This window comes from Capra hircus, chromosome 2 (genome assembly GCF_001704415.2).
Source record: "Capra hircus breed San Clemente chromosome 2, ASM170441v1, whole genome shotgun sequence".
In the NCBI taxonomy this organism is placed as follows: Eukaryota; Metazoa; Chordata; class Mammalia; order Artiodactyla; family Bovidae; genus Capra; species Capra hircus.
The window spans coordinates 56,044,125-56,059,320 of NC_030809.1; the positions used below are offsets into that span (position 1 = coordinate 56,044,125).

A 15,196-nucleotide genomic window follows, 5' to 3' on the forward strand; every position below is an offset into this window, starting at 1 on the left:
ACAATACACTTCATATCCACACACAGTTAATCAATGGCCATTTACTGCAAAAACTTCACACAGTTGGAGAAGCTATTAACACAGGCACATGCAACACCCCAGCACTGCACACAGGTCATACTTACTGCATTCTGGTGCACAAAGGGACAGATTACACAAAATGCAGTCAGTTCTCAATCTGCAATGAACTTCTAAAAGTAAACACTGATGGATATTATTTATTGGTACATATGAAAGATTTTTTCATCCATGGTATATTTCTGATTGGCACAAAACTTGAGATCAAAACACGTGTCCCATCAACAGGATCACAATACCTACCCTACATGTGGTATTCTGAATTGGAGTTCTGCTAGGTGAGAGCTACTCAGGATAAAAACCATTTGCCTGAAATATGTCATATATCCTGCTTGAAGTCCTAAGGCTTCAGAATGTAGTACTTCTAATACTAAATTATCAGCAAAAATAAAATGTGTCTGACATATTCACTCAAAGACTTGGGGACAAAGTTGACAAGTCACCAAAAGAGTAGAGGTTCATGGAGATCCAGGGCACCCCTCCCCTTTCCTACCACAGCGACCCCTTCCTGTGGTGCACGTGTTGTGTCCCCTTCAAATACAAACAAGAGGGACAGGAGAGTGTTCTGTAAATAGCATAAGAACAAAAACGACTCCGACCTCAACCTGCTGCTTACAGAACAAAACTCAAAATCAACAGCACAGTCAATTAGGCAGAAGCCAGCTTACTTACAAGAGAAACACCTTGCATTTGTTGCAAACCTACCTCACTGACCCCAAACATGCCATGAACTGTCAAAGAGTGATTCATTACTGCTGAAAATGAAGGCAATCGTATTTCCTGTGATTAATGTTTAAGTTGTTGACAGTGTCCCAAATTTGGGGGAAATGAGACTTCACAAATCATTACATGTAAGTTGCAAAAAATTACAATTTGCAGAAAATTAAAGAACAGTCTGTTACTAGCTCATACAGGTGCAACTTGCACACACGCAGTTTCTTCATTTATATAAGCATTAAATATCACCAGGTTCTTCTGCTCCCCTTTAGAAAAGCTAAACTGGGTCAAGGAACTATCACATGAATATGTAGGTGCCAAAGCAGCTTGGAATTTGGATGTTTTCTGGCTTGTCCAGAACTGTGGGTGGCCAGCAATCCCTGAGCCGGTTCTCTCTTGTACACGACAGTCCTGTGAATCAAATTCTCCAAAGGAGGAAGTAGGCAGGAGCATGTCCTCATGAATGACTCACCTCCTCTCTTTCCAGTTTTCTATCCATGCTCCACTCATGGAATTTTTCTCCATTGTCTAAAGTACATTCATCCCTAAAGACTGAAGGATAACACTAAAACTCTTGGCACAAGAACATACTGAATTTTCCACTAGACAATCCCCTTAAATGAAGCTCAGAACCACCCTTACTCTTGTTGGACTGCTCTAGAAAACACAAGTAAACAGCAAAGTGTCTGGGTTCTATACCCTTCTACACTATTTACAAAGTGCAGACTGGGGTAGTAAGCACTCATTGGATTTAGAAATATAAAATACACCAACATTTTAAAATCTAGGCCTTTTATTAAGAATTCTAGAGTTTGAGTCCAGCCTTTCAACATCAAAAAAACCCATAAGTTCATATTCCCAAAATTCATAGCCAGTTTATACTCATGTCAACCATGAGCTTTCTACCTGTAGTGATTTTGAAAGATGAATCAAAAATATTGGCCTATTATCATATTTGTATATTCTCAGCAATAAAGAAGGCTAATGATGTCTTATACTCTTTATAAATAATAAACATTGAAAGGAAGATGTAAAATAAATGAGGTAGCTCCTTCAACTCCATCATTAGGATGGTGGGTGGGAAGAAGTCTGCAGATGAACTAACCTGCCTACCAATGCAGGAGACACAAGAGATGTGGATTCGATCCCTGAGTCAGGAAGGTCCTCTGGAGGAGAGCATGGCAACCCACTCCAGTATTCTTGCCTGGAGAATCCCACAGACAAAGGAGCCTAGGGGGGCTACAGTCCATAGAGTTGCAGAGTCGGACACGACTGAAGCAACTTAGCATGCAGATAATGTACGAAACGGGGGGGGCAGTTCAAACTCAAAGATCATAACTTACTTCAGCAAAAAACACTATTAATTACATATTTAATCGATATTTCCCATAGCTCAACACTTTCATCTGAGGTCAAAGTTTGGATGTAACAGGCTGGGTGGGGGTTCCCTATTTTACATACAATGGAGTCTTTTGCATAACAAATGAAATAGTACGTTTATCTAAAAGTTCTAAAACTTTGTTACAACACTGGTTTAGACATTGGGCTATATTATTGCTTTAAAGTGTGTTGCTGGTCTTAGCAAAGGTTTACTCAGCGGAAAACACTTGGGCAGTCCCCATTTATAATGCTCTTCCTACAGGAAAATACAATGCACTTAACAATCCATTTTCAAAAATCACAATGTCAATAAGTGGGCCCCAGATCAAGAGGCACTTTTTTTTCCCCAGAAAATTAACTCTGTAAAAAAAAAACAATCCTCAGAGTAGGAGAGAAACATTTAACATTAAAGATTCTCCTTTTCAAAAGACACTCACAAAACTGACTAATTGAAGCTATAGAAAACTTCCCTTTAAATATGTAACATTTTTCTTTCCAGTACCTACTCAAATATGGTCAATATTAGAAAAACAGCATTCTGGTTCTCTGAAATACTTTTTAAATACGTTTTGACTTAAAAAGTTATAGCAACAACACTGACAAACAAGCATATACATGTTATGAACTATATTAATTCTCAAAATTAATTAATGAAAATTAATTTTCATTCTAAAATCCACTTTCAATCATCTCCTTCCTCTTCAACTATAAGTTCTCCAGCATATAAAGGACAAAATTAAATACAAAAAGCTGGAACAAAAGATGTTCCCTGCAACTAGAATCAATCTTCTTTTAAAAAATATTTTAGAAAACAAATCCTATAATCATTAGATGAACTTACCAGTTGGTCTCACACTGACATTTCCCCAAGTATTAGTTAGATTCTTTAATTTGAAACAATCATGGCACCTCACCGATCACAGCCTTACTACATACGGCCACTTTCAATGAAGTTCTGAGAGCAAGATGAGTAAGAATGCCTGATTGCAAATAATAGCATTTGGCCTGTGCAAAACTAGCTCAGCCACGTGAGAGGTAAAATATTCAGTCACTGCGGTCCTGCTTTGGTCTATAGGACACTAACAAGAGTTCCCCAGTAAACCACCTGTCCACTCTATTAGATAAGTACTTAGAAAAGAGTTGAATCAATTTAGATTGCCCAGCATTGTTCTGAATTCAGTTTCACTTTTTTTTTAAGAATAGCATTTGCTACTTTATGGAGATGCTATAAATATTCCTCAGAAATCTAAACGCATGTTTTCAGTTATAAGAATATCCAAGCTTAATTGTGAAGATTTGGAGTGTCTGGATTATAATTCTCTTCCTTTGCAAAACTGAATACATTCTACCAGGATGTATAGCTAGATTTTTCTCCTCAATGAACTTTAATTCATTTCACCTTATTTTTGATATCAATGTTCCACTAATCTGTTTTCCAAACTGACATTAGATCACGTGTGGCCAGCAAGGCACAGCCATTCACCCAGCTGGGACTGGAATGTTTTGCAGTCAAACGCATGTGTCATCATCCCATGGTTTAATGCATCAGTTTCCCTCTTCCGTTTAGAGACAGACCAAAGTAAGTGAAAGGTTTCCACCAGCTCAGCTGAAAAACATTCTCATGGGAACTGTCAGTAGGGTCAAGAGGCAGAATTAGAAACATTTAAAAAAATTCCTTCTAGTCCTGTACAATTTTTAAAGTGATGCCCAGGGCTTTCCAAAAGGCAGGACCTTAATTCCTGCAGCCATTTTTCACTGAAGAAAAAAGAAAGAATTTTTTCTATATTCTATGAGTTTATTTTCACTTGAGTGTACAGTATCACTGAAATTTTCATTTTTGCACTGATGTGGATTCTGAATACCTCCTCTTAGGTCATACTCTGAGCCCTTGCACACGAGCGTATGGTACTTTTACGTCCTCAATTATCTAGATTCCTAGTGTTCAACCTGATGAGCTCTGACATTTCCACATGTTCCAGTTTTGCTGAGAATCCAGAAAAATGTATAATAGGATCTGGGGTATTTGTGTGAATACATTAAAAGAAAAAAAAATCTTTCTAATTCTGAATCAAAAAGCAGGTAAACGTATCTTAAAAGAGCCCAACCAAATTCCTCCTCTGCCTTTGCCCCAAATAAGTTTATTTATAAAAGAAATAATGCATAAATAGATTATTAAAAATCAAGATGCTTGAAAGATTAACTGAGAAGGTTTAGACAGGAAAATGGAGAGAACAATTAACTATAATGAAAAACAAATCTTAATTCTCTTAAGAAATGGTGGGGGGGAACCCTATTTACTGATTTACGGCATGGAGAAGGAAAATTAACTTCTAAAGATTTTATGGCCATCATAAGATTTGCTGTAGACATACGACTGGTTGGATCTGGTCTGTTTAAAAAGAGTAAAAGTATAACCGATTTGGTTTTAGGAACATTATATACACACAGATTAGGTTTAGGTTAAGATGAATTGTGTGTGAGGCAGGACATCTAGTGCAGAGGTCAAATGGCAAGGACACCATATAAGCTTGGAATTTACAGTTCACACTGAAGATTCCTGTTTATAAGAGCAACCTTGATGGCACACTGGAATTACCTGGGAGCTTGAAAATACTGCTGCTTGGACTCCATATCCAGAAGTTCTGATCTATTGGTCTGGGGTGCAGCCCGAATAGTTAAATTTTTCAAAGTTTCCCAGTTGAGTTCAACGTGTAGCTAAGTTTGAGAACTACTGAACTGGAGTCATGATAGAACATTGGGTTGGGTTCATCTTCCAGTAAGCTCTAATTAGCCGTGAGAACTTCAGAACTTTCTTCTGAAGGAAGGAAGACCATTTAGAAACATAATGCAGGCATTTTCAGAAAGTCCATAACTATAACAATGTTGAGGAAAATGGTGATAAAACTTGCAGAAGGAAAGCATGTTCGGAAAGGTAGGCTTGTAGAAAAACCTGAATTAACCATAAATGAAAAATATTCCTGGATTGCTAAAGGGTGTCCCACTCAGTGCTAAGTTACAGCAAGTTTCCACTTGGAACGTCTAAATTCTGTTATGATTAGGTCTGCTTGCTTGCTGTTCGCTGGTTTAGTCACTAAATTGTGTCAGACTCTTTGTGTCCGCATGGATTGTAGCCCACCAGCCTCCTCTGTCCAAGTAATTTTCCAGGCAAGAATACTGGAGTGGGTTGCCATTTCCTTTTGCAGAGGATCTTCCCAACCAAGGGATTGAATCTGTGTCTCCTGCATTGGTAGGTGGATTCTTTACCACTGTGCCACCAGGGAAGACAAATTAGGTCTATAATAAACACTTTAAAGAAGAAATCTAATTTCCTGATTAGAGCTTCCTACCAGAGACAGGATGTGTCCTCAGCCAGCAACAGACTCTCCATCTTAGGACCAAGCCCATAAGCTCCATTCAGGCAAGGAACATCTTTGCCTTGCTTACCACCAGCATTCTGGCTCATTGGAGGTACAGAATAAACCCTGGGGAAATGACTCCCTCACTTACACATGGTCAAACTGCTCATGAGGTTTAACTCAGCGGGGCAGGGCATGGCAGGTCTCTTTCCCCACGGCTAATTAGAGCTCACTGGAAGATGAAGCCAACCCAATGTTCTATCATGACTCCACTATCCTCTTTAAACAAACGTTCCATGTACTGTGACATGACACCAAACACTCGCCCATTGGCAAGGATCAATGAATTTTTTCTGCCAAAGCAAAAATAAAATTAATTTGATCTGAGAAATATCAATGAATGGATTTTTTTCCCCTAATTTTCTGGTGAGATCTCCACTTTTGCCCTGCACATGAAACCATCTAAATGAAGATAAGCAATATGCTGGGTAAGAAACCTCTTTCCCTGCTAACGGTAAAGAATGACTTGACATTTAGTGCCCATCAAGTGACAGTAAAGTGAGGTTTTGCTGGAAAGAAACTAATTTTAGCACCATGACTTCTGAGTCTACTCAGGCAATCCTTCTCATGCACAAATCCCAAATTCTTCCTCTTACCAAGGGACAGGGAGCTCTCCTTTTCAGAGTCTGCTAAAGGGACACCAATATAAGCAGACACTGTGCTGAAGCGCAGTCTTCGAGGGCAGCAGGAAGCACAAAAGTCCCTTGCACTCTTCTACCAGCACACAGATGAACCCTGGGAAGGCGCCCCACAATGCCCAGGGGCTTAGAATAATGACAAACGTGCAGATATAGGGAGCATTTCGGACACTTAAAGCATTTGGGTTTTTTCTTTGTCTCCAGATACTGGGAACCATGTGAGTTTGGGGAGAAAAGTAAAGAAAAGTCCAGTAGAAGGCCTTTTTAAATTATTTATCAAAGAGGCCTAAGATTTAGGTCCTGAGTCTGACATGTAGTAGCCACATAACCTTGGGATAGTTATTTGACCTTCAAAGCCCTGCTGCTGCTGCTTCTTTTATAAAAGGACAAATAACAGCAGCCACTCCATGAGACTATTGTGGCAATTAAATCAGACAATGTATATAACACTACAATTCTTGCATATAGGCAGTTCTTGATGATCATTTCCCTCTAGCTGTTAAATATGGAACATGATAAAGCAAGGAGAAGGCATGATCCCCAAAGTAAATGTTGTAAGAAAAAGGCATTTACTAGAAAGGACTGGTTGAGCTGCAGGAAGCGAGCTGATGTCTTTTTGGTGACTCTGTGACACTGATACTTAGAACATGTAAATTCTTTGGGTGGTCACTCTGGGTAGGGCCTCGTTGTTTAAAGGAATTCACAAATTACTGGTGGGGAGAGTTAAGATCTACTCGTTATTTTTCCTGAACCAAACCAAAATACCAGTCCTAAAAGTAAGACTCCTTTAGGTCTCACTTTAAGCCAGAGTCCTTTAAGGATGCCTGCTGCTGCTAAGTCGCTTCAGTCGTGTCCGACTCTGTGCGACCCCATAGACGGTAGCCTCCCCTGTCCCTGGGATTCTCCAGGCAAGAACACTGGAGTGGGTTGCCATTTCCTTCTCCAGTGCATGAAAGTGAAAGGGAAGTTGTTCAGTTGTGTCCAACTCTTCGCGACCCCATGGACTGCAGCCTACCAGGCTCCTCCGCCCATGGGATTTTCCAGGCAAGAGTACTGGAGTGGGGTGCCATTCCCTTCTCCTAACAGGTCCTTAAAACAGCTTCTTAATGCCAAAGTTAGCAAGGGGGTAAATAAGAAATTCTAACATAAGTCTATCATGTTTAAATATTTAACTTGCAATGAACATGAAGTCTTTTAAAAAAAGTTTCATTGTGAACTTTTAGCTGAAAATTTCTTTCAACCTGTGCAGCAGAACTCATAAGACTACAGTTGGATGAGACCTAGCTAAGATCCAACAAAGCACATAATGCAGACACTCTCTGCCTGAGTCCTACAGAGATGAAGTAACCAGCTCTGGCCAGGCCACAGCCAGCCTCTGGCTCTCCCATTTCTGGCTTTTTTTACGGCACCATCCTATCTGATTTTCAAGCAACCTACAAATGAACAAATATTAATAACTACAGACATAATGTCTATATACTTTGTTAGGAATTTCACAGTAAGAATTTTGAATTTGCAATTTCAAAAGTCAAGTACTAATACAAGAAAGTTTTTTTAAACAGCACAGTCTCCAAAATGCTGGATCTCAGCTCTTAACACACATACACACACACAACTGTTACACCTTTACAAGAGTTACTTGTAGATTAAGAGTAATATTAATTATATTAAATGTTTTCTATAGAACACAAGATTTAATCTCCAACTGTTTCACAAAATTAAGATAATAATAACAATAATAATAATAAGCAGCTCACCTCAAAAATTTCGAAGCCGTAAATGTCCAAAACACCCATGACTTTCTTTCTCACTTTTGTTTGTGCCTTAAAAATAGTTTCAAATTGAAGGGTTAATTTAAGCATTACATATAACACTAAAAGCATAATAAGGACTATAGACGTAGATTACAAGTTAGTTGTGTCTCAGGCCTAGAAGAATAGAATTTAGGTTTTTTTAAACACATGAAAGAGGAAAACCAGTTTATATTTGAAAAGTGTTTATTTGAAAACTCTAAACAAATTTAGTATTTAGTTTTTCCTAATTTCTTTTTCTTATATTTATATAAAGATTCCATTTGTATGGAATCTCCCCCAAATTTTAATAATAGATGATTTAAAGAGGGTATCATTATGCTTTCTTTATCAGCGCTATATTAGATGCTTAATTATAAACAAAAGAGATCATAGGGTCTTTCAAAACCATCTAGTCCAATACTCTCATTTTCTTGAAGAATATATTATAGCTAGACTGATCCAGTGACCTCTTCAGCCAAGTGTGCATAACTAGTCACCAGATGAGTCACAACCAGGACCTAGGATGCTTTCTTTCGCAGTAACTCTGCAAATACCATGAGACTACTCACTGGTGAGATTTCTTATAACATGCATGCAAAACAAAAACAGAACTGCTGACAAATTCCAATCCTAAAAAAGGGAAATGCTTTTCAAGGAACAATCTCGGTAAGTGCTAATCAATTACCTGATTATAAAATTAAAATATCCTTAACTTAATGTTTATACTCTGCATACCACTTATTACAATTATTTATTTATCTCTGTATAGAGATTCAGTACCTTAATGCTTTCATTGATTCGATTTACCAGCCATGAAAACAACCTGCTGTAGAGGTTTTTAGCCAGAGCATCACGGGCATAATAAGCCTATTAAAAAGAAAACGAAAAACTCAATACCCACAATTACCACAATGCTTAATTTCAATAAAATAATGAAGATATTTTTAAAAGATATTGAAAACTCTTTTATTTCAAATTTCTTTTCAGAGCATTTTTATTGTACTCTGGATGAATAGTCAAGCCATTAAGAAAACTGGGGAAATTGCTTATACCCAGTTATTATACTTTTTTGCATCCCAGGAAATTAACTTTAAACACTGCAAAGGCTTTCTCCACAAAGATATTCATCTCAGTGTTATAGAACAGAGAAAAATCACAGGCAATTTAGATGTCCAACAACAGAAGCATAGTAAAATAAATAAATAAGTGCCTGGTGGAAGGGAGGTTACACAGTCATCACAGAATGATTGTTATAAAAATCAGATAATGAAATGAAAAATTCCTATTATGCTTTGTGATAATAAAACATATACATTTATTATAATAACAACTATTTTTTAAACTATTAGATGTGGGAAACTCAAAGGAAATACACTGAAAATGGTTTTGACTGATGAGATCTGTAGTTATTTTTCATCAATTAGTCTTTTGAGCATCTAAAAGAACTTTTGTAATAAGGAGTATAACAACATGCTGTTGGATAATACTCTGTATAATAAAAATAAAGTGCTTTCATTTCGTATCTGTTTGAAAGCTGTTCACAGCTACTTAACAAAGAACAGGTAGAAGACGTGGATGTTTCTCTGACCTTGATTTAGAATACAAAGGTTGGAGAAAGCTGGGTTTGGTCAGGAGACCTAACAGACCCTAAATAAACGTACTGGGTGCCAAGGGTATGCAGGAAGTAAGTACTAGTGATACGTCTGATACCACTGCTCTGGGGACAGGCCTGGAAATAGGGAGCAGCAGCCCAAGAAGAAACTGGCCTCAGGAAAGAAGAGGTTCTGTTGCTGTTTTAAAGACTAGACATATGTGCGTACTTCATTGTTTATAAACAGAAAGTTGGGCATTACAGTTAAAGTAAATCATTATATTTTTATTTTATAAAGAACACAAAATACTAAATTATGTGAAAATTCTTTCTCTACAATTCTTCTGAAATGAAGTGTGACAACTTTAATAACAGACTCACTCCATGATAATATGCTACAGCTGGGAAGAGAGTACCTTTTCCCTTTATCTGATACTTCCACACTAATCCCAAACCTGTCTCCCTAAGTCTCAGGCAGCTACTCCAATAAGGGTAGAAAATCCACCTAGACGTTGGTAAAAAAGTAAAACCTGACTGTCCAATACTATACGGGAGGTGGGGGCTGGAGGGCAGAGGGAATAATTCCACAGAAGAAAATGTATATATAAAATGCTGGCACAAAGACAGAATGTTTAATCTAGAAGAACAGTCTTTCTCCAATACCCTTTCTTCTAGGTTTTGTTCTTTTTTTTTTTTTTTTTTTTAATAGATATTTTAAGTGCCTAGAACAATGCTTGTCACATAGTCTGCAGGTGTATTTTGAAGTGTCCTCGTCCTCTTCTACAGCCTCATAAACCTAGATAATTCTTTCTTAATCCTTTCCCCTTTCTTCTTATAAGATCAAGTCATTTCCAAACACTACTTATTTATAAACAGACCCTATTTCATCATCACATCATCCAGCTCTCCTAACCGTATGCAATTTGCTATAAACAAACCACTGTTTCAGTATGCAACTGAATGAATAGTGACAACTTATTCTGGTAAACTGCTTTATATTTTTTAAAGTGTAACCACTGACAATCTTAATCACCCTTGTTTTGTTCAAATACTTATTTAGAAGTCTCAAACTCAGATGCTTTCAGGGACTGCACAATAGAAATCAATGGGAAATAGTGGGGTCCAAGTGAGCTAGAGACTGCATTCCAGGTTAAAGGCACTCAACGCCAAAATTTTAAAACCAAGCTAACATAAGAAAACAAATAAGCCAAAACTACGATTTCCTCAAATATTCATCAAATAAAGTACACCTACTGAGCTGTACCTGGCCTCACGGACGTCAGCTTGCTACCTGTAGTTTTTCGGGTCTGATTGCTGCCACCTCATCTCCACAGTAACATCCTCTAAAGGAAGGTTTATTCCCATATAAGGATCGTGGAGCAAGGTGTGTAGAAATGAGGGAAGACACCAAGTGCACAGACTCGCCATCTCAGATTCTAAGCACAAATGACAGCACTGTTTCTGCAGCTGATGAAGCTCTTAGAGAAAAACCCCAGGAGGAATCTGCTTCCATGATGATGTCCAGTATCAGGCGTGACCCAGGACAGTAGGGTAAGTGGAGACACAGAGATGCATGGGCACGGGGCTCACCTTCCGGGAGCTTAGAGAGGAATATGGGAGGTCAAACAATCGAAGGGCAAGTTCCAAGGGAGTTTGCAGGAGAAAAATGAGCTCAGAGAAGGAAGAATCAGGGCCTTATGATCACGGAAGGCTTCCTAGATGAGGTACAATTCAAGGACCATCTAGACAGCAGAAGGAATTAGCAATGACATGGATAAGCAGGAGCAAAGGCCTCCGGTAGAAATAAGTATGGCATTTAGAGAACTATCAGGGAATAAACTGGGAGAAGTCATTTAGGATCAGATGACAGGGACTCTGGGAGCCAAGGCACAAGTATGTGGTAGAAGCTGAACAATAACTCTGTTTTGAGTTCCTGTTATTTCAATATTAGTCATTCCATCTGGGGAAAGATCTAAATGCCTTGGGGAAAATGAGGCATAGGGCAGTAAAGATGATAATGGGGCCCAAGAATTGAAGTTATGAGGAAAAGGTAATAAAACAAATCACATCTTGTAGGAATAAAAATCTTTTAGGCCATAAGACTGGTAGAAACAAACTCTCTGAATCCTGCAACAACAGCAACAAAACTAGAATAAGAAGCTGAATAATCTGAGATCTCAAGCCAATTCTTTTATGTCAATAGTTAAAAGAATGGGGGAAAGTTTTACCCAGTGATGCAAGGTGACTCAAGATTATACATGTAAGAGGCACCTGGGTCTGATTTCTCTACAGGATGATTAAAAAGCAAGAATAAAACACACACTAAAAAGACAAAAATACATCCATATATGAAATATTCCTAAAGCGCCTCTTAAACAGATGTTGTCTCATCGCATCACTATATCCTTCACCATCCCCAATCTATTGAAATATTCTTAAAATGGGACCTTGGGATGGACAGTGGCAGCAGCAGCAGCAGCAACTGGGAATTTGTTAGAAATGCAAATTCTCCCATCCTACCTCAGACATACTGAACCAAACACGCCAGGGGGTATGACCTGCAAACCATGTCTAAGAAACCCTCCAGGTGATTCTCATGCACCCTCAAGTTCGAGAACCACTGTTGCACACAATCCACTCTGACATAATTTCTAGCCATGTAGCTCTGAATCCTCTTTACATATTTATAGCCTTAGGTTAAAGCATCTGCCTGCAATGCGTGAGATCCGGATTCGATCCCTGTGTTGGGAAGATCCCCTAGAGAAGGAAATGGCAAGCCACTCCAGTATTCTTGCCTGGAGAATCCCATGGACAGAGAAGCCTGGTGGGCTACAGTCCACGGGGTTGCAAAGAGTCGGACACGACTGAGCGACTTCATTTCACTTCACTTTAACCAAGCCTGATCAACTCTTTTTTCCTGTGTACTCCAAACCTGGCTCCTCTCACACTTTTCTTTTCAAAATATCATTTCGTCTATTCTTTATACATCTAAATCCTTCAAAGACTAGCTCAGAAACCATGTTCTCCAAAAATCCTCTTTAATCCCTTATGTCCCTACTAATGGTCTACACAGAGGCTTCCGCTGTGTGGGCTCAACCAATTTTTCTTGATGAAGCAAGTGACTCACCATCTGACTTTGAATGAGTGAGGTGGACAAGGACAGACACCATAGCAGTAGTAGTAACTTAGAAAGAAGGACATGTAGCAGTTACAGCTAGAAAAGGATTGTTACACCTCAAATTTACATAATTATAAAGGTATAGTATTTTCATAGTCAAGACTGCTTGCCTAAAATAAGAAATCAATGTTGAAAGAAAGCTAAAAGCATGTATGTGTTTTGGGTTACTAAGAAAGGCTAGCTCAGAGCAGTAGAGAGAAAGACTAAGCCCACTCAATGTTTTGCCAATGCTTAAGGCTACTTACAAGGAGGATGAAAATACAGCTAGACAGAACAGGCTTGAGTGGGAAAAATCCTAAGTTAACCATTTAATTCTAGCCCATATCAACACTGACTGGTGGGAGAGTGTCTAAGCCATAGAACAAAGGATTTATACTGAAAAGGTCTATACAAGCTCCTACATATACAAGCATGCCGGAATACATCTGTTCATCCATCCTTGAACCAAAGGAGAGAAGACATAAGCAACTCAGACTTGTGTCTTAGAAGGACTCCACTGGCCTAAGTGTGGAGGGTGGAGGGGGAACAGTAAGAAAGGCAGGGAAGCCAATCTGGTCATTAAACCACAGCCAGCTCCCCCACTATCTTCTCCAAATCAATAATGGTGCTTGGGCCAAAAGTGTTGGGAGTCATCCTGGACTCTTCTGTGTCTTTCATCTCACATATACCAACGCATCAGCAAATCTCATTGCATCCCCTTTCAAAATATACTTCTCATTCCACTGCCGCCATCTGGTTCAAAAGCCACCATCGACTCTGGGTTAGCGTACAACTGTGTGCTCCCCTGAGCTATGAATGTGTATCCCCCTCCCCCAAATCCATATGTTGAAGCTCCAGTGTGATGGCATTTGGAAGTGGGGCCTTTAGAAGGCAATTAGACTTAGATGTGGTGGTGAGGCTGGAGTCCCCATAATGGGACCAGTACCCCTAAAAGCTGAAGCTCCAGTACTTTGGCCACCTCATGCGAAGAGTTGACTCATTGGAAAAGACTGATGCCGGGAGGGATTGGGGGCAGGAGGAGAAGGGGATGACCAAGGATGAGATGGCTGGATGGCATCACCGACTCGACGGACGTGAGTTTGAGTGGATTCCGGGAGTTGGTGATGGACAGGGAGGCCTGGCGTGCTGCGATTCATGGGGTCGCAAGGAGTCGGACACGACTGAGTGACTGAACTGACTGATTGAATGACCCTTAAAAGGGGTGAAGACACCAAAGCTCATTTGCTCACTCCTTCTCTCTACCATGTGAGGACACAGTAGGTAGGCAGGTGTCTGTATGTAAGGAAGAGGGCCCTCAGCACAAATTTGACTGTGTTGGCACTCTAATCTCAGCCTTCCAGCCTCAAGAACTGTGAAAAACAACTGTTTTTGTTTAAACAGAATACAGTATTCTGTTATAGCAGCCAAAGTGACTAAGACACCCTCTGTCCCTTATATTATGCTGTCTATACTGCAGCCAGATGACCCCTTACAAGGCAGATCATACCACCTGTGCTCACAACTCTCCAGCTATTTCTCAGCTCACTCAGCCCCTCTGTCCTGAACACCATGGGCCTCCCTTACTCTGCTCTACTTTCTTCTCTTTGTCCATTGCACTTAGCACCTGCTAGCTTGCTATATGAATTTTCTAGGTCTACTGCTTTGTCTGGCTCCTCCTGCCAAAATTTTAAGCTCCACAAAGGCAGGGATCTTTGTGTGTTTAGTTTACTCTGTACCCCTAGTGCCTAAAACAATGCCCAGAATATAATATGACAGGATAATAGCCTGAAAACTAAAATTTTTGTTTCCACTTATACAAGATTCTGAAGACTTTTAAAACTCCCTTCCAGACATTATGTTTCACCCACCTGAGCCACATTCAATGTAGTTGAAACTTTCTCTTGCTTGGCCTCGACCGTTCGGAAGCTGAAAGCTCGTTCTAGAACTGACTGGTCAATGCCGGTCAGCTCGCAAATTTCTTTTAACTCTGTTGTAGGGGGAATGGTCACAAAGAGTTACTGCATATCTGCTGCTAATAATCAATCACTTTCAAGGCTTACAGTGTTCTTTCTAAATCATTTTCAAACCAATCAATGTAAAATATATAAATCAAAAGACTTCAGACTGAGCTGTAATTACATTTCTGCTCGGTTCACTAGAAAGTTTTTTCAACTCAAAGCAAGTTTTACTTACTACATTAAAAACTGGGCAGAAGTTCAAAGTCAGTTTTGCTCAACAGGGCCCGTCCTCCACTGACTTACCATTTTTATCTTTGATCTTGCTTTCATCTAAGCCATTCACTCGCGATTCAGGCTTGAACTCAATGTTCCCCAGCTTCAACACCGCAGCCACCACCTCCAACACAGACTCAGCTTCATGGTCCATGAAACCCACGATCTGCATGGCATTCTAGGGGAGAAAAAGCA

At 39.4% G+C, this 15,196-nt stretch overlaps 1 protein-coding gene across 4 annotated transcripts in view; it reads right to left on the reverse strand.

Annotated features, from left to right (window-relative positions):
- The window catches only part of MYO1B (myosin IB), a 192,233-nt gene that overhangs the window by 41,408 nt on the left and 135,629 nt on the right, over positions 1-15,196 (reverse strand). For all 4 annotated transcript variants that reach the window (XM_018061512.1, XM_005676279.3, XM_018061529.1 and 1 more), the window contains exons 10-13: positions 15,032-15,179; positions 14,639-14,757; positions 8,803-8,889; positions 7,987-8,052 (exon numbers count right to left, since the gene is read on the reverse strand). In XM_018061512.1, coding sequence (XP_017917001.1) covers positions 7,987-8,052; positions 8,803-8,889; positions 14,639-14,757; positions 15,032-15,179 — 420 coding nt within the window. The remainder of the gene's footprint in view (positions 1-7,986; positions 8,053-8,802; positions 8,890-14,638; positions 14,758-15,031; positions 15,180-15,196) is intronic.